Source organism: Podarcis filfolensis (genome assembly GCF_964270895.1).
Source record: "Podarcis filfolensis genome assembly, chromosome: 9".
NCBI lineage: Eukaryota > Metazoa > Chordata > Lepidosauria > Squamata > Lacertidae > Podarcis > Podarcis filfolensis.
In genome coordinates, this window is record NC_139610.1 from 2,058,846 (window position 1) to 2,079,038 (window position 20,193).

General features: G+C 42.7%; 1 protein-coding gene across 1 annotated transcript in view; it reads left to right on the forward strand.

The window, feature by feature from the left end:
- The first annotated feature begins 9,026 nt into the window (after positions 1-9,026).
- ETFA (electron transfer flavoprotein subunit alpha) overlaps positions 9,027-20,193 on the forward strand; it is a 37,127-nt gene continuing 25,960 nt past the window's right edge. Inside the window, exons 1-5 of the mRNA XM_083630745.1 lie at positions 9,027-9,170; positions 15,955-16,104; positions 16,905-16,986; positions 17,078-17,160; positions 17,449-17,548. Of these exons, the coding sequence (XP_083486871.1) occupies positions 9,126-9,170; positions 15,955-16,104; positions 16,905-16,986; positions 17,078-17,160; positions 17,449-17,548 (460 nt within the window). The 5' untranslated portion in view covers positions 9,027-9,125. The remainder of the gene's footprint in view (positions 9,171-15,954; positions 16,105-16,904; positions 16,987-17,077; positions 17,161-17,448; positions 17,549-20,193) is intronic.

A 20,193-nucleotide genomic window follows, 5' to 3' on the forward strand; every position in this document is an offset into this window, starting at 1 on the left:
TCCAGTCAAGACCGACTCTGGGGTTGCGGCGCTCATCTCGCTTTACTGGCCGAGGGAGCTGGCATACAGCTTCCGGGTCTAGTGAATCAGAGCAGCGCACGGAAATGCCCTTTACCTTCCCGCCGGAGCGGTACCTATTTATCTACTTGCACTTTGACGTGTTTTCAAACTGCTAGGTTGGCAGGAGCAGGGACCAAGCAACGGGAGCTCACCCCGTGGCAGGGATTTGAACCGCCAACCTTCTGATCAGCAAGTCCTAGGCTCTGTGGTTTAACCCACAGCGGACAAACAGGAATGAGAAATGGATGGAGTTGCTATGAATTAAAACAAGAGTCTTTTAGCAACTTAGAATTGTAGAGTTGGAAGGGTTCCCAAGGGTCATCTAGTCCAACCCCCTTAAATACAATAGATCCCTCAGAGGCATCTGTTAAAGTGGATTTTTGCTCAACTGCTTATGGCCATCATGTGATAATTATACTTTACAGAGTTATGCGGAAGTTGCCCTGGGTCATTTAACCCTTTTAATAGTTCTCTCTTTCTCTCATAGAAAAGACTATGTATGATACATTGTTTAAAAATAACATATGCCTTTTACTTGGTATACTGAAACATATTTACATGAATATGTATCTGAGACTGACTAATATTTACATCCTGATTCTGAGGCACACAGCAGCACAAAAGACAACACCAGCAGCTCCCACAGTTAAAACTCCCTCTCTTCAGCTGATAACAGAAAAAAAAAACCTGCCTGCTGTGTTGTGGCATCACAGGATTCTATTCTATAGCATCAGCCTTTTGCATAGTATTTTGGATGCACCATTCCCATAGTAAATCCCATTGAACTCAATGGGCTTCCTGGTAATTAGGCATGGATAGTAAATCTGTTAGGCTGTGTGTGCGCTCCCATTTATTCTGCATTTTGGGGTATTTCCACTGGTGGCTTGGGAAGCGGTGGGTGCATGGAGATGTTAGCCATTTCTATTTATTTCATTAAAAAAAAGAAATAATAAAAAAACTAAAAGCAGTTTACAAAAAAGATGTGTATCTGTCCTGTATCTAAACCACCATTTCTTGAATACTGCATTTTGGTATGTTACCGCCCCCCCAAAACCAGCTTTGATCCGAATTGAAAAACAGAATGACCTCTGTGTTTTAAGCTGGCAATGTGTACTCAGTCTCTCAGTCTTTAAGGGGACACAAGTTTTGCTAGCCCTCTGGAGCATGAATGACATCACTGGTCAAGGTTGGTCACAACAGGAGCACTACCACCATGCAAATTTATGGCAAAATATTAACAAAAATGCATGCTTGGGTTAAAAGTGGATCCTGGGTCTGAAAAGGTTCAAGATACCTACCTTGCAACCATTTGCTGGGCTTTTCATAGCTGGTGGACAAATTTACAATATATATCTCACATGATTTTTTGTTTCTCATACTTTTAAAAAAAAAATCAGAACCTGTATTTACTACTTTTTACTGCATTTAACTGTGAAGAGCTTTGTTCTCCTCCTAAGTCACAGATCCATAATTGGCTCAAAGGAGCTAATTTTCTTGGCAGGCTTTCCCATATAAGGTTTAGCCTTGTTTTGTTATTTAAGGAAGGCAAAAATCCCAACCTGTTCTATTCTTCATTAACAGCTTGATAACCCCACTAAAAATTCCTTCTGCCTCATCACCCTAGAAGCTGATTTTTTTTTTTTTTTGGAAGCTTGAAGTCGGATTAAAAAGGGGTGTGTGCCACTCCTTTAATAAGTAAACACATGGTAATTAATGAAGAAAAAGGATATGAAGGGGATTCAAAGCCTCCTTACTCAACACACAGATTCACATGCAGCCTGATTCTATGCCTGCTTACTCTAAAGTAATTACAACAGATTTCAGGATCAGGATCAAGTAAATGTTGTGAGGATTGCATCTTGAGGTTGGAGAAACAAATGGTGTTGTTTTAAGAGAGTTATATTGGTTTTACCTCTTTGAAATTTATTATTTAGGGCAGGGTGTTCACAAACTCTGGTCTGGGGACCACCAGTGATTCACGAGTTTCATTTTTTAAAACATTTTTATTAAATTTTTGAAAATTTTAAAGATAAAATTCCAATACATTTTAAATAGATTTCTTTTCTTACTTCCCAACCCATCTTCCGTGATGTTTTCCTTGTCCCTGTTTTGCTGCACCCTGTCTTCATTCCTTTTTAATGATAATCATAACACAATAGTCTCTATTTTTTTCTGTTGCTCATAGCTCAAAACCTGGTTGTGGATTCTTTATGTTGTAATATTTCTTCAAATAATCTGAAAAGGGCTTCCATTCTTCAAAAAGGTAATCATCATTAGGTGATTAGTATAGCTGTTAGCTTTGCTGATTCAGCACAGTCTGAATCTTATCCATCCTTCTTTAGCACCTACTTCTTCATCTTTCCATTTCTGAGCATAATGAAGCCTAGCTGCTATAGTTACATACATAAACAAATTAACCATTCTTTTTTGGAATTTCTGTCCCCATAATCCCTAGCAGGAAAGCTTCAGGGGGTTTTGGGGTTGTGTTTTTTGGTAAACTCACTTTAAACATCTTTTTTATCTCATTGTATATCTTATTCCAAAATACCCTTTTTTGGAAATCCACCATATATGAAAAAGGAGCACCTGCTTGCTTACACTTCCAGCAGTTATTGGAGACCTTCTTATACATTTTAGATAATTTATCTGGTGTTAAATACCATCTATACATCATTTTCATATAATTCTCTTTTAAATCATAGCAAGCAGTGAAGTTCATATCTACTGTCCACAACTTTCCTCAAGTGTTTATTTCTATATTAGGTCCTAAATCTTTGGCCGATTTTATCATTACCTATTTCACCATTTCAACTTTCGTCTCCCATTCTAATAATAGTTTAAACATTTTTGAAATCAGTTTTTTTCTTCCTTCAAGCAGAATCTTTTAAAAATCAGATATTTGGTCCGTAAAACCTTTTACTAAATCTTTTTTAAAATATTCATTAATTTGATGTTATTACAGTATAACCAATTTGATCTCCATTCTCTTGTGTCTTCATATTCTTTTTCAATTTACAGAGATTTCCACACTATATCTCTATATTTACCCCACTTCTCCATCATATTTAATTTCTTTGATGCACCAGCTACTATTGGTGATAACCATAAAGGGGTTTTCCTTTCAAATAAATCTCTGTATCTAGTCCAAACTCAATATAAGCTTCGCCTTATACAATGACTCAAAAAATCCCTATTTCCTTTTACCTTGTCATACCATAGGTAAGCATGCCACCCAAATTGTTCCCATATCCTTCTAGATCCAACAGTCTTGTATGCCTTCTATTTCACTATTTCCCCTTAATTCCCTGCATAACACTTCTTGTTGTTTAGTCGTGTCCGACTCTTCGTGACCCCATGGACTAGAGCATGCCAGGCACTCCTGTGTACACTTCTAGTATCAAGATAAACAATAATGGTGATAGTGGGCAACCTTGTCTTGTGCCCTTTGTAATAGTGTACTTTTCTGTTACCACTCCATTCACTATTATACTTGCAATTTGTTCTGTATATATTACCTTTATCCCTCTCACAATTTTCTCCCCCCAGCCCATTATATTCAATATTTTCCCCATAAAACTAAAAAAAACAAAAACATTATTGAACACCTTCTCTGCATCTAATTGCTTATCATTTCTCTTTTCAAAATATTCTACAGTATCTAATATAGTTCTAACATTGTCCTTTATTGCTCTTGTTGGGAGAAATCCAGCTTTATCTTCATGTATCTAATATTTTAAAACTAATTTGTCTCCTAGCTAATATTACTACAGTTTGTAGTCACAGTTGATCAAGGAAATGGGTCTATAGTCCAACCTGAGTTGGATCTTGATCTTGCTTTGGTATCAATGTAATATTAGCATATTTCCAGGAATCTGATTCATTAATTTTATTCAGGTGATCCACCAAGGTATGTCTGTGGATTTGTGGCTGAAATCAGGAGACAGCATATCCATCATATTACTACTCTCTTTTTTTAGTTTACAGCAGGAGTTGAGAGTGTCCTCTATTAGGGAAGAAATTTAATTCAGTTCTTATTTAAAGGTGAACCTACCTAAATCACACTTCCTGAAGCAATACATGAATTGAGATAGTCATGCCCACTAATTTCAATAAGCCTACTCTGAGTAGGGGGGACACGGGTGGCGCTGTGGGTTAAACCACAGAGCCTAGGACTTGCCGATCAGAAGGTCGGCGGTTCGAATCCCCACGACGGGGTGAGCTCCCGTTGCTCGGTCCCAGCTCCTGCCAACCTAGCAGTCTGAAAGCACGTCAAAGTACAAGTAGATAAATAGGTACCGCTCCGGTGGGAAGGTAAGCGGCGTTTCCATGCGCTGCTCTGGTTCGCCAGAAGTGGCTTAGTCATGCTGGCCACATGACCCAGAAGCTGTACACCTGCTCCCTCAGCCAATTAAGCGAGATGAGCGCTGCAACCTGAGTCGGCCATGACTGGACCTAATGGTCAGGGGTCCCTTTACCTTTACTCTGAGTAGGACTAATACTGGATACAGCCCTAGGGTTCAAATCCTCATTCAGTCAATGGTGACCTTGGGTCAGTTGCTGCCTCTCAATCAAGCCCACCTTGAGTTGTTGTTGTGAGGATAATATTGAGAGTGGGGAGAATCATGTGACCAACTTAAACTGCTTGGAGGAACCAAGGATAATAATAATAATAATAATAATAATAATAATAATAATAAAAAAGGAGGAATATGTGTTTCCTGGGTCATAGGTTGCCCACCTGTAATATAGACAATTTACCATAATTTATTTCATTATCTCTATTTTGAACGTTGTGCTCTGCTGACAAAAAGCAAATATCTACAATTCTATGATTCTATGAATCTGGAGAACATCCACAACGTGTTATCTGTCTCAAAAGAAGGAAACTTTATGGACAGAAGATGGTCATTAATTGATTTCTGGTTTGCAAGGGTTATGGGTGTATGTCACAAATCCATATGGCCTCATGATGCTCGCCACATTGATCCAATTGATTTGAAACTAAAGGACAGATACATGCTGTTAAGTGCCTCTCAAATGTTTTCAAGGATCTATAACAAGTGTTGTTGGGGGGAAACTGGGCCGCTCGCTTTCCTTGTGCCCTGAACTGGCCATTCACACACACATCCAAAGTTTTTTTTTTAAAAAGAACCTTCAGTCTTCAAAAAAACCCTAGTTCCTGCAAAGTATAGTGTTATCTAGTTTTGATTGTATTCCAGGACTAATTATTGATGACTCTGCTGTGCTTCCATGGAATCATGCTCTTATTATTCATAGCATTGTTTTTATCTCTGTGAAATAACAATTTCTTCACTCTGCATTATTTTCTTTCTTAAGTTGTGGACTGTACGATGTCAAACAGGCAAGCCATTGATAGTTTCTGTATCTCTCAGACATCTGTATTGCTATATGAAACAAAACAAAACAATTTAATTAAAAAAGAAGAAAACAAATGAACAAAACAATCACTTTTAAAAAACAAATTTCCCCCAACAAAACTCCCCTTCTACGGTAAGGCAGCTTGCTCATTCTCTGAGTGTCAGGGGCCCCTCAGGACAGGGCCTTTTTGTGGGTGCACTTCTGCAATATGTCATTGACACAATAAAAGCACATTCGTGGTGGATTTATACTGGACCATCCACACCCCATTCAGCTTTATTAGTTGTTCTGTGGTGCCCCAGTGTTACAACATTATTGCAGTCAGGAGGGGCACTCTTGTGCTGCAGTGCAGCAAAAACAAGACAATACTCCCCCCTCCAGAACATTTGTGGCCTGGAAAGTGACAGGATTTCATCAGAAAGCTATGGAACAAGCACAGATTGGAAGCAAAGCAGCATGGCCACCCTGAAACATTTGCAGGCCCAAACAGCATTGAAAGCAGGATCACATCTATCCACCTTGACAGCATCGTGAGCACAAATCATCATGAATGCACAACAAAAAGGATGGCTGGATTGGCCCCACATCATTATGTAGCCAAAACTAAGCTGTCTATATTACAAATGGCCTGTCCCCACACAGGGCTAAAAGAGAGGGGTTGTCAAAACACTTTGAGAATTGTAGTTCCGTAAGGTGGACTGGGGTCTCCAAACAATTCTCAGCGCCCTTAACTGACTATAGTTCCAAGGATTATTTGGGGGAAGCCAAGGTTATTTAAAGTGGTATGATACTGCTTTAAATATATAGTGCTGATGGGCCTTTGTGGCTTATTCTGAGATGCCACAGGCAGGGTGGCAATCGTATCTGCTGGGTTTTGAACTCAGGAAGCTGCCATAGCCCTTTAACATTGTGGCAGCACACAGCTCTGCCCATGTGGCTGCAGTTGTGCCCAGTTCTTGTCTCTCTCGAGTTTCATGAGGAAATTTAGGCACGTCATTGGTTTTGGAATTGATCTGTCTCATCTGCTTTCTCCATGCACTGGAACGCAAGCCACATTCCAAGGAGCTATCCTCTTAATCACTTTCATATTTTCCAATGAAATTCAAATCCCAAGTTAAAGACGCTCAATTCCTTAAAAACTCCTGAAAGCTCATAAATCACGCAGGCAAATGAAGGAGCCTCCAAATCTGAAATGGGCTCTGCAGACTTAATGGGGCTTGTGCTGGCTCTTGAGGAAGGGGCGTCGGCTGAAGGAGTAGTAAATCTGTCCTCTGGAAATGGGGATACCATACTAGGCTGGTGTTGCATGACTGGTCTTTGAAGTTGCTGGGTCACTTAGACAATTGGCAGGTCCTGCAGTAGCGGGGCAAGAGGGGGGGGGGGAGAAGCTTAATGTCTGGTCTTTCTGACCCTGTTCCAGCCACCTACGCACAGATGAAAAGGAGGGCCCCCTCCAAGTTTCAAGCAGATGGAAGCAGAGGGAATGGGAGAGATTTACTGTATGTTCCACTTAGATACAAATGTTGGGTTTCTTGGTTTTGGCAAGATATGCCAAGCACAGCTTCCAGAAATTGGCTGAAGGAGGTGGGAGAGAGACCTCGTTTCAATTTGGTAACCAAAGGCCCATGTATTTTTTATTCTGGGTAGACATGCAAGGAAGTGGAACACAAAAGCTCTTGTGTTTTTCTTGAAGGGTCCTTGCTCAGGGATACAGGATACATCTGACTAGGCTATGAAGAGGCAGGAATGCCTTGTGGGGACTGAGAAAGTATGGTTAACCAAGACACAAACCATGTGGACCCCGGCCAGGTGTGAGAATGGGCACTCCTTTGTGTTCCCCCACCCACGGGGCCAACAGAGTTGTGTTGACCTTGGCTGACAAGCCCACAGCTGTGCTCCATGTCATCCAACCCAAACTGCCTTCAAGCTGCATCAGGTTTCAGAGGTTCTTAATGTGTTCCTTGCAACAGAGCACTGGCTTGGCCTCAATCTGTATCAGCCACACTGAAACTTTCTTTTCTTTTCTTCCCCAAATCTCTGTTTGCAATAGCTGATGTGGTCTTTAATGAATATGGTGCTGAATGGAGATCTGGGTCCAAATCTCAGTTTAGCCCTGGGTGCACAACGTGGCTTTTGCTAAGAGCCCCTCCAGACATCCTTTATATTGTGCATTCATGACAATTTGTTACCTCCATACCCCTGCACATTTAAAGCACATGGTTTCCTAGTTAAAACTAGTTCAAATCTGTAAAATGCGAATAACGACCTTCCTTTCCAAGATTGTTGTACTGAATAATATACATTAAAAGCAGGACATGCATCAAAATGTAGCAGTATGTCCTCAGCCCCTAACAGCCATTCTGTTCAGGGTTCCAGCCAGCAAGGCAACCATGCCTTCCTTTGGAATACTATTGGTGTTAGGGGCTCACACAGCCCAATTCACCTTCATCCCCTCTTGATTTCCACCTTTTCTTTTCCAACTTTTTTTCCTGTAGCTCCTGGTACATACCCAGTCCTCACTGGGCTGTTTTGTGTGTGGGTTGCCAATGTTTAATCATTTTAAAAATACTATTTTTGACCTGCAGAGCTGAAGCAGGGCACACACCAGCCAGCGGATCAGAGCATTGCTGGGCTGAATTGTGTATGTTTGTTTTTTTGGTAAGCCACTTTGAGAATCACTTGGGTACAAATCTTAAAAAATAATAATCCTATTGCACCATCAGTGTGCATGACAACATACACTTACTTCAACTAGCTGCACCAGGCAGGCTTTTGATTAACAAGCTGGGTACTTATGATAAGTTGAAAAGCATAAATGAGTCTATGGCAATGAGAATGTGTGAAATCCGATGAATACAGTTGGGCCTACTTCACAGTCAATGTGTAAGGAAAGGGCTGGTGCTGTGTTTTTATTGTAACTACCTGTATGTGATCTTTTTATATGTATGTATTTTAATTGTACCAATCCTTGTTTTTTAATGATTGCTTTTTGTATGCTTTAAGCTGTTTGTTTTAATAGTAAGCCACCTTGAGTTCGGGGGGGGGGGAGATATACATTAATATAATAAGAAGCCCCGCCAACGTGGCCGCAAGGTGCAGTCTGCTCACTAACTTGGGCGGGCTTCTAGCCAGGGAACCTGGGCCCCGTCTGCAGCCTGGAGGGCCGGGCGCTGCGGGCACGACAGCCCTGCGAGGTAGGCCGAGGCCCCGGGGCGCCTCGCGAAAGGCTCCGGCTCTCTGCCCCCTCGCCCAACCGGGCGCGAGGCTCCCTGAGGCGGCGACTGGGAGAAGGCCCTTTGGGACCCGGGCGGCGGAGCCAAGCGCCGCTCTGCCTGCCCGCCTTCGGCTTCAAGAGCGCGCGGCTCCGTCGGGGCCCCTCAGAGCTCCGCGGGCGGCTTAGCGGGCGGGGCTGGCCAGACTGCGACCACCTGGCGAAGGAGGCCCGCTTTGGCCCGCCGCCTGGGCCCGCGAAAGGGCCGCGCCGCGCCCGAGGGGCCTCCGGCGCCGACCAATCAGAGACAAGGCGCCCCTCCTTCCCCCACCCGGCGAGCCCGCCCTCGTTCCCTCACCTCCGCGCCCCTGGTCGCCTCCGTCCACGAGCTCTCGCGAGATTTCTCTCCTCGGAGCGGGCGACGGGGCGGGGCTTCCTCTGGGGCGGCTGAGGCGCAGCGGCTTCCAGCACCGCCATGTTTCCGGGGCTCCTCAAGGCGCAGCGCCTGGCGCGCAGAGCGGTGAGTGGCGGGACTTGCGCGGCGCCCCGGGGGGCGGCAGGCAGGCAGGCAGGCGGTCCTCCTCCTCCTCCTCCTCCTCTGTCGTCTTGCGCGCGTCTCCCGCCCGGGCAGCTCCGCCCAGCCTCCCCGCCGGGCGGGCCGCCTGGGGCCAAGGTCGCGCCGGGGCCTGGTTCCCCCGGCCTGGCTCTGGCGTCGCAGGGGGTCGGAGAGGATCCAGGCGGGGAGCGAGGGCCGGGGGGCCCCGGTGGGAATTGGCCGGCTTCCCCCGGCCTGGGCCGCCTCGCAGGGGGGTCTGGAGAATGAGAATAGGGGGGAGGAGGGGGAGGAGGAGGCAGTGGCGTAGCGTGGGTTGTCAGCACCCGGGGCAAGGCAAGTAATTTGCGCCCCCTAACCCATGGATTTGCGCCCCCTAACCCATGGATTTGCGCCCCCTAACCCGTGGATTTGCGCACCCTAACCCTAACCCCCAGATGTTGCGCCCGGTGCGGCCGGCCCCCCCTGCACCCCCCACGCTACGCCACTGGGAGGAGGAAAAGCAGCTGTGCCGCCTGGAGCTTCTTTCAGGGATAAATGTCAGTGTTTCTCGGTGTGTTTCTTTTACATTTCAGCATTGCCAATAAGCCCACAAAAGTTCCTGACCGGCACATTCCGCCCCCCGCAACCAGAGAGGCTAATAGTCTTGTTTCTATGTGGGCTGCAGAAAAGCGGACTCCCCTCTCCTCTGCAATCAGAATGAAAATGCAGGATACTAACCTCTTAGCAAGAGTTTCATATATATGAAATTTCATATGTATGAGTTTCATTCATATGTGTGTGACGTTTAAAGCATCCCAGAAACCAGATAAAGTGTTCCTCCTTCGCCAGCCCACTCACTCGCCTGCATGAGTGGCTTTCATGATAAGATTGTGGGAAACGGGGTTCACAGAATGTAGATTCGTTGATCTCTGGGTGGCTTGCGGGAGCTCTGCAACAATTTCTGATTCACTGTTACGTCACAAAAGCAGCTACTAAAAGACTCGGGGGCTGTGAGCTCAATTCTGGTCCTGAATTTTTTTCCCCGAACTGAGCATGTACTCGTGCACTTTGTACTTTGCGGGGTGGGTCTTCTGTCTCTGAAACTTGAGTATGGTTGGTAGACCTTGTACTACCGGTAGTTTAAACAATGTAGTTCCTCCAAGTCAGATCTGTCCACCACTGGTGTAAGTAATTACTGAAACAAAGATGTCTTATTCTCAAGAGTGTCACCCCCATTATTCCCTCTGTTCCACCAAACACATGGGGACCCCCCACAAGTAAAATTATTTTTCCTTCCCCCTCCTACATAGATGCTTTACACTTCTGTGAGATTTGCTCTTGTTCTTCTTTAGCCAATGTAACCTGCCAATGTAACTAGGGCTGGGTGATACCTGGTTTTCAACATCACAGTATATCATCAGCTAAACACTGCAATATACTGCTATATCACAATGTCTGAAATAACCATGGAGCTGATTTTCAACTTCGTAATATAGCACCAGCTAAACATTGTGATATATTGATATCTGAAATAAGTCTGATACTGATGTCTGAAATAAGGATGGAACTATGTAGAGGCATTGACTGGCTTCATGGTTTTTCCCACATTGTGATTTTTGCACAGCACACACATGCACCATGATTCACAACATATTGCCAGGTCAAAAATTATGAAACAATATCATGAAATGAACTTCATTTTTGGACGCTATAGCAATATATTGCCCAGCCCTAAATGTAACCTGTTCATGGTCCTCTGGTATCAATAGGCAGTGGGACCCATTGGTTCACATCTATGGGTTAAGGTTAGTGCATGTGTAAATATGACACTCAACATGTCATGTGAAATACAAACAATCTTTGCAATAGTTGGTTAAATGTTCAGTGTCTGAAACTGGACAGATTGTACACATCCTGTTTCTGCAGCAATGTCTTAGTAGCTAAATGCTTAAATCTCGAAACAGTTGCCTTAATGTGGCACTCTGATCTTATCCTGCCAGTCTTACTATACCATACTAGTCTAGCTCATTGACTGGTAGGGCCGCTCTAGGTTTTCAGCAAGAGTGAGGTCTGTTTCATTTGACAAAATGGGCTTCCACAAGTTTGCAGAACACAGTTTCAAATATTAGCAATGCAGCAGTGTCTATCTTGTGGAATTTAATGCAGTGTTACAAGAAGCATTAATAATAATAATAATAATAATAATAATAATAATAATAAAGTAGTAATAGTTTTTATCCCAGGGTGCATTCCAGTCACGCAAAATTACTTGAGGCATAAAGCAGTGAGGATGTGGCCTGTGAAGTGGGGGATCTGAAGCCTGGATAGAGAAGGCTGCATGTGGCTTCCTATGCTCCTACATGTCCTTGAGACAGAGGGAAGAGTATGTATTAATGGAGTGATTTGTAGAATGGGAGAATCTGATGACTCTGTCCTGCGCCTTGCAAAGAATGATGGTTATAGGACATTGTATATGTGGAGCTGTAGTGGTAGTAGTATTGGTAGTGAAAGACTAGGAGCAGGAATGTAGTAGAAAATGAAGGTGGTACAATAGGTAATAAAAATGTTCAGGGAAAGAGATAGTGAGAAGGAAGCGGTGAGGATCTGTGTGCCAAGTACACCATGTCCAAACTGCTGCTGGGCCAAAATTCCACTTCAGGCATCTCCAGAAAGATACTCAGAAAGATTTAAAGATTCTGAGCTAAGCAGAAGAACAGCATTGAAACAACAGCATTGTTGCTTTTAAAAATTGTTTAAAGACATTGGAATAGCTAAAATATTTGATTTTATTTCTATATGATCATCTAAGTGTGGAAATTTGATGGATAAAATATATACCGTAGATTCCGGCGTATTAGGCGACTGGGCCTATAAGACGACTTGTCTTACAAGCCCAGTCTTATATGCCGGGCAGGAGGAAGCCGCCTGGCGCGGTGCGGAGCCCGCCGCCCACTGCTGCGGCGGCAGCTTTGGCAGCCTCCAAAGCAGCAGCGGGTGGCGGTCTCCGCGCCAAGAGGAAGCCACCCGGCACCCTCTGCTGCCTCGGAGGTAGTACCCGGTGTATAAGACGACCCCCAACTTTTTTAAAAAAATATATAATTTTTATTATCAGGCCAATCAAATCACATTATTTCCAAATCACATTAGTTCCAAATTATACAGCCAGATTTTTAATTTTTTGTTGGGGGTACCCATACTTCAAGCTCCAAACAGGGGTCCAAGCATCACTTATATTGCTGCTTTAATTAGACAGCTCTATCCAGTTCTGTCCAGATAGTCTCTTTGTTACTTTCCTCATCTTCCTGTTGTTATCATATATTCCTTTCTTTGCGATCTCTGATAATCTTCACAAGCGGGTTGAAAACAAACATCCTCTGTGTGGGTTTTACACTCTCTAAAAATCATATCACATAAGGACAGACGCCATTTCCACACCTCCGTAAAGAACTTTCCCTCAGCCTGTCCGTTGATTTCCCCAGGCTTGCCAAGCATATCTCAGAGGGCTCTGCCATGTCTAGATCACATTCCGATCACCATTCACATTCTGATGACCCTGGTCCTCCTCCCCCCGTCCTTCTTAGGCAAGCCTGTCTTAGCGAGACGCCATTTAAAACTGCGTCATAAAACTTTCCTCCATTCTCCGATGTTTACCAATCCTCTCTTTGATCAATAATTCACTCTACACAGTTCTTGAATTCCTGCTTGTGATTAATAAACTGCAACGATTCTTCTCTCTGGGGTGGAGGGTTATTAATACTCACATAAGGCAAAAAAAAGAAAAGTTTTTTCCTCCACCCCCTTTCCGTTTCACTCCAAACATACCAGTCTCTTAATGGTGATTCATCACTTGATTTATTTGTCCCGCCCGTCGCTCCGCTCACAGAGATCCATTAATCAGCAGTCTTTACTCCCGCTCTTCGCTTGATGTATGTGCTTTAGCTTCTTTCCAATTATATATTTCCAATTATATATTTCGAGCTAAAGCGAACCAGTGCGCTGATTGGAGACAGCGTCAGGAAGAGCCGACTTCACCCGAGGGCTTGTGCCAAGTTTCCACACCCCCTTCTTTCGAATCTGGGTGTGAATTATGGACACCGCTGGCAAGGCAGTCCCCCCCATCTCCTTGGGGGGGCCGGGAAGGCTGCATACTTCCCATAGCAGCCTCTTAATTACCTCGTGTGGGTCGGAGAGATGTTATTGTCGGCCATCTTCTAATGCGCCACCTGGTGGCCCCCGACCCCCGACTTTTTAACCTCTTTTCCGGGATTAAAAAGTCGTCTTATACACCGGAATCTACGGTATTTATTCTTTACATTTATATCACAACTTTTCTCCAATGAGCTCAAGGCAGCATGCATGGTTCTCTCCCCCCGCTCTTCCCCCCGCCATCTTATCCTCACAGCCATCCACTGAGGGTAGGTCAGATGAGAGAGAGGGACAGGCCCAGGGTCGTCCAGTGGGCCTTATGGCTGTGCAGTGTTTGTGCTCTATGATGCAGCTATGCCCAACTAGGGAGTAATATAGTGCAAGGCAGGGTTCACACTGGAGGCAAGGGAAGTCTCAGTCTGTGCTCTGGGGAACATAGAGCTCTGGACTGTCTTTCATTGGAAGCTTTAAAGCAGAGGTTGGATGATCACCTGTCACAGAGCCATTGATTTTCCTGCATTGTAGGGGGCTGGGCTAGATGACCCCTAGGGTCCCTTCCACCCAACATTGGAAATTCACCAGGTGCATTTTGAACCTGGCTATTGGCCACCTGGGTGCCAGGATGGCGCATGACCTCTTCACCATCTGGAGGTGCATGCCTAGGGATCCTTGGATCTGGACTGTTTTCACACTAGTGACACACCCTATAGAATTCTATCCATTATATTTTCTCTGTACAATCAAAATGAATTTCAGGAAACAAAACGTTGTATTGAAAAATATGCCTTTCAAAGCGTCTGGCCCCAAAATGGCAATTAGGCATTCCATTTTGGTGACTCTGATCCTGGTTTAAGGAGCCATTTGGCACCTAGCTTATATATCTGAGTTTCTAACACTGTTTCCAACTCTACAGTTCCATTATTCTATGAACAAGGAACAACCTGAAAATGGGTCCTCAGTCACATGACCTAGCAACCCAGCACAGGGGTTTAGAATAGGTTCAAGTCTGTCCCTGCCCTGTCCAACCCTCCTCTTCCTGGGACATCCTTTTGGGGGACTTAACCTGGCTTTGGTTCAACTGGCTTTGGCTGAGCTGGTATAGAGGACTTACCCCACAGCATCTCCAGCTGAACTGACATGAATAACTTCAGCCTGGGCTCAGCTGTAGATCTGCCTGTTCCAAACTCGCTCATCCTGGCAGATCTTGGGTTTGGAGCATGCTATAAATAGGTATGCCATCAGATTTAAATGGAAGTTCACAGCACACTTGCCAAGGGAAGGCTCAAATCTTTGAACACTTAAAAAAACCCATTTTGCATGAGCCGATGATAATAATGAATGAATGGAAAGTCCTTGTTATGTTCCACATGAAGGAATAGTGAAGAGGTTGATTTATTTTTATGTAATCTCAGAAATATTAATAAATCAAACCCTCCTTTTACCCTGTTAAATGACTAAGTTACAAAGAGCATTTCTGCTTCTTCGGATTTATTTTAAGAAGTTTACATTATGCTTTTTTGGTAAATAGATAATTATCTATGCTACAAAACTTGTTATAGGAAGACTGAAGCTTATCCTATAACAATCATTCCTCTGACTGTATGTTCCCTCCAACAATCACCAGATTTTCTTTTAAAATACATTTTACTTTGGAATCTTAAACTCTAATCTTTCAGTGGTTCTGCACATTTTGCTTGTGGCCGGACTATAAATTTTAGCAAGTGTGGGCTTTTTGCCATGAAAGCATGGATTTATTAATCAAACAGTCCATACATGCTTGTAACTTTTATGAAAAATGATTTATGAAACATAATCAAAAATATGGTTTTTGATATATATTGGCAGTAAGTAATTTGTTACTGGCAATTCACCTCAATGATTTAAAAATCCTTGACTCCTTGATGTGATTTAATATACTTAAGTTGGAACATGAAGAATTTTACAGGAACTTTTACACTTCTGATCATAGTTACAAATTGTAGCCTAATTCATTGTTGCATATAACAAATTGTCTTGGATGACTACATAAATTGAGTTCAGTGACACCTCCTGTGTATGCTAAGCGTGTATTGCAAATGTCACTTGAGAATAGTGAGTGGAATCTGCACATTGGTTGGGGAGTGTTGTGGAGAAAGACCCACCAAGTTAGGACGGAAACCTTTGGCCCTAGAGCTCCAGCAATTCTGAGATAGTTGGGGAGGAGCATCTTTGTGCTGCATAAATATTGGGGTAAAGGTTTGAAGGGAGGATTTGGAACAACTAATGTAAGAACATGCACCTTCTGGCTTGTGCTGTCTGAGTATGTTTTGCCCCCAGCTGTTTCTGGTATGTCCTTAGCATCTGGATTACAAGGGGCCTTGGGGCATGGAAAATCCTAGTTAAACAAAGGGGATTGGGCAGAAGTGTCAGAAAATGCACCTGCTCTCTAAACAAACTATTGGTCGAGATAAGATTGCTGACTTACGTGATTTCATACCATATCATTCAAAACTCAGAGATTCTGCAAGGACATCTGATATGAAGGTGCATATGCCTGCAATGATAACTTCACCAACAGATTAGTTGAATTTAAGAGCTACAAGTGTTATTGTTAAACCCTCTTCCCCCTTCTCTTGTTTTAAAGGTCTGCTTGCTTCACCGGTTTCAGAGTACACTAGTAATAGCCGAACACACAAATGAGGCTGTTTCACCTATTACATTAAATACCATCACTGCGGCAAAGCGTCTTGGAGGGGACGTTTCATGTTTAGTAGCTGGCTCCAATTGTGAGAAGGTAAAAACATTGAAAAGGGGAGGAGGAAGGGAAGTATGCTTTCTGTATTCTGAACTTGTTATTTGTTTAAAAAAATTGTATCCTGCCTTGAGGGAAGGAGGGGGTGGGGAATTCAGGTCAGTGGAACATAGTCATGCCTGATCTTTTTTAAAAGACTGCCCAAATATCATTTTTTTTCTTTTCAGGATAGGCACCTTATTAGTGATGATAAATGAGACCACGTTTATTACAGTTGTTCCATTGGCTTTTATTGCTCTGAGCGACTGATATATCCAGTTGTTTATAGGCATGCAAATCACCTAATAATGGATTGATGTCCTTATATAATGTATGCTTAAATACAAATATATGCTGGGTTTGGGAATTGTAAAAGCAGCTTCTCTTATCTACAACCACCATGATAAAGCTGAAAAATTACAAAAAAACAGAATCTAAGGCTTTGTCTAGTAAAAATGGTTAACTAGTTTGGCAAAGAGAATCTCAAACTTGCATATGTCAATCAAAATCTGGTTGATTTTTTTGAGTGCTATGCTAATTTCGCATTTGGAATGCAATTCGACTCTTGGTCCTTGGGTGCTGCTTTCAGCTAAAATAAAGTATATGTTGAAGCATGTGTTTGAATGACACTTCAGAGAGAGTGAGAGTGTTAATGCAGAATGCGGCATTCTTTCCCCCCCTCATGCTCTATCAGCCCAGGGAGTCTTCTCTTACTATTTATTTACCACTCTTGCCAGTAACATCTGGTCACAGCAGTAAGGTTTTGCATGCACAAATAGTGATAATAAACCTTTTCATTGCAGGTAGCTCAAGAGCTGAGTAAAGTGCAAGGGGTTGTCAAAGTTCTTGTCTCGCAGCATGATGCATACAAAGGATTTCTGCCCGGTGAGACTCATTTGCTTGTCATTAAGATTCTCTGCAGTCACCACTGTGATGGAAAATATAAGGTGTTTTGACCAATATGTTTCATCCCCAGAGGAGCTGACTCCATTGATTCTGGCAGCCCAGAAGCAGTTTAATTACACCCACATCTGTGCCGGGGCATCTGCTTTTGGGAAGGTGAGCATATATGACATCCACCACAAATCTGTTCTTCCAAAGAGATTGATCCCTAAACTAATTTATAAATTATGACTTGTAATTATTGCATATTGATATATACAGGGCTTTTCTAAAACATTTAGTGTGCTGCTTCTATAGCGCTTCCATTACTTTCATTTGCCAGATACGTCTTTAGTGTATTGTCTTAATTTGTAATTTTTAGCAATAAAACTAGAGTAGTAGTCAGCATTATGCAGGTTTATAACTTGTTAGCAACATTTGCTTCTATCTGTTTCGTTTGTTTAGAATCTTCTTCCCAGAGTGGCAGCTAAGCTTGATGTTGCTCCTGTCTCAGACATAATTGAAATAAAGTCTCCTGACACATTTGTGAGGACAATTTATGCAGGTGAGTGTTGTCAGTCTGTATACCATATATAGTAATAATAATAAAAAAATTATTTATATCCTGCCCATCTGGCTGGGTTTCCCCAGCCACTCTGGGCGGCTACTAACAGAATTAATGGTTAATAATAATAATAATAATAATAATAATAATAATAATAATAATGCTGCGATAAAACATCAGACATTAAAAACTTCCCTGAACAGGGCTGCCTTCAGATGTCTTCTAAAAACCAGATAGTTGTTTATTTCCTTGACATCTGACAGGAAGGCATTCCACAGGGCGGGTGCCAATACCAAGAAGGCCCACTGCCTGGTTCCCTGTATCCTCACTTCTCGCAGTGAGGGAACCACCAGAAGGCCCTCAGAGCTGGACCTCAGTGTCTGGTCTGAACAATGGGGTGAAGACGCTTCTTCAGGTATATTGGGCCAAGGCTGTTTAGGGCTTTAAAGGTCAGCACCAACACTTTGAATTGTGCTCGGAACGTATTGGGAGCCAATGTAGGTTTTTCAGGACCGGTGTTATACGGTCTCGACGGCCATTCCCAGTCACCAGTCTAGCTGCCGCATTCTGGATTAGTTGTTGTTTCCAGGTCACCTTCAAAGGTAGCCCCACATAGAGTGCATTGCAGCAGTCCAAGCGGGAGATAACCAGAGCATGCACCACTCTGGCAAGACAGTCTGTGGGCAGGTAGGGTCTCAGCCTGTGTACCAGATGGAGCTGGTAGACAGCTGCCCTGGACAGAGAATTGACCTGCGCCTCCATGGACAGCTGTGAGTCCAAAATGACTCCCAGGCTGCGCACCTGTCCCATTCAGGACCAAAGAGTCCTCCACACCAGCCCATCCCATCCCCCCAAAACAGTACTTCTGTCTTGTCAGGATTCAACCTCAATCTGTTATAGAGGTTTGCATTAGGGCATCTAACATCGCTTTGGTAACAGGAAAAGTGGAAATGGCTTTTCTGACGCAACTAATAGGATCACCCCTAGTACTGCAGGATTGTAGTTCAAAGTCCCGAGAAACCAGATATAGCTTCTTAATTAACAGAATCTGCTGACATGTATTGTATTCCTGTTAATGCATTTCTGATAAGATTTTGCAAACTGTAAGCCATTCAGTTAGTTCCTTTTATTTAATATGGGTTACATTAGTTCTGATTTCAGTAATCCATAGGGTTATCTTTTTTCGTTAGTGAGACATTGATACGATTATTTGTAATATTTAATTGACTTTCCCTAATTATTTTGCTGCCCTTATTTGTCTAGCCTTATCATGCTTGTCTGATCTCATAATTTAATTTGGACATGAAAGCATTAGCTTCTATGGCTTTTAAATTTGTTATGGCAGGATTTATTTCCTTTCTTTTGTCAATGTTCCCTTGCCTTCAAAGACTGATGGATTGCTTCTAGGTTTTGATGTACCTTCTAATAATTTTATTCTACAGTTATTTGTGCTTATCTATTACTAGCAATGTCTGTCCCCCCAATATCTTTTTTTCTGCCTCTTTCATCATCTCTTGTAAACATACAAGTGAGAAGAACCACATTGACAATGTGTTGGGTTTATAATGAATTAATTGGAGACTTAATAGCCCAGTTTTTAATGATTGGTCTACCCAGATGTTACATACTCAGTTGCTAGATTTTGTGCTGCCTTGATGGATATTCGCCAAAGGATGGTTTATACAACAAACTAGGCCCAAAATGCAAGACCTATGCTCCTTCACGCTCCCTCCCTTATAATCGCTTTTGTTTATCCTTGTTCTATATTTTAAAGTTATGCATAATATAACCACCCTTTAATTACTAGTTTTTATCCCTTACCTGTTTAAGTCTTATATGTTCAGTTTAACCGTATGTTTTTTCTTATGCTGGTCTGTGACCGAAATAATTTGATACTACAGTAATATCTCGTTTTGAGTCCGCCCTGTTTAGGGTCCATTTCATCCAACGTCTGCGGCAAGCCCAGAAGTACCGGGACAGGTTACTTCCGGGTTTGTAGCACGCGCAGAAGCGCTAAATCATGCTTCGCGCATGCGTAGAGCGGTGCTTTGTCAAGGGTCCTTTTCATCGAGCGTCTGAGGCTGCGGAACGGATCCTGGATGCAAATGGAGGTGGGACTTGCAAGGAAACATGTTTAGGACTGCAGTAGGCCTTCTCGGTAGTGGCGCCCTCCCTGTGGAACGCCCTCCCACCAGATGTCAAAGAGAATAACAACTTTTTTTTTTTAAGAAATATTTATTGAAGTTTTACAAAAACATAAATACAAGAACACATAATAAAAGAAAAAAGAAAAATAAAGATACAACATATAAAAGCACAGAAAAAATAAGAAAAATTAAAAACAATTCCATTTTTCATAACTTAAAACTCATTTGCTTGTTTCTTTGACCTCCTCATACCTCCCCTTCTTGTATTCCCATTTAAATAATCAGATCAGCAAATCCTTACCCTCTTTCATTTATCTTAACTCTATATCTTAACATTTTATAACTCTGTATTTTCATCCATTATCAATTCATTTTTACATATTCTTATTAACTTTGTTGCTAATACCACTTATTTCCAATCCAACATCATATTAATTAAGTTTTTACCTATTTATAACCCTTTTTTCATATTCTCTTAAAGCATTACAGCTGGAAACC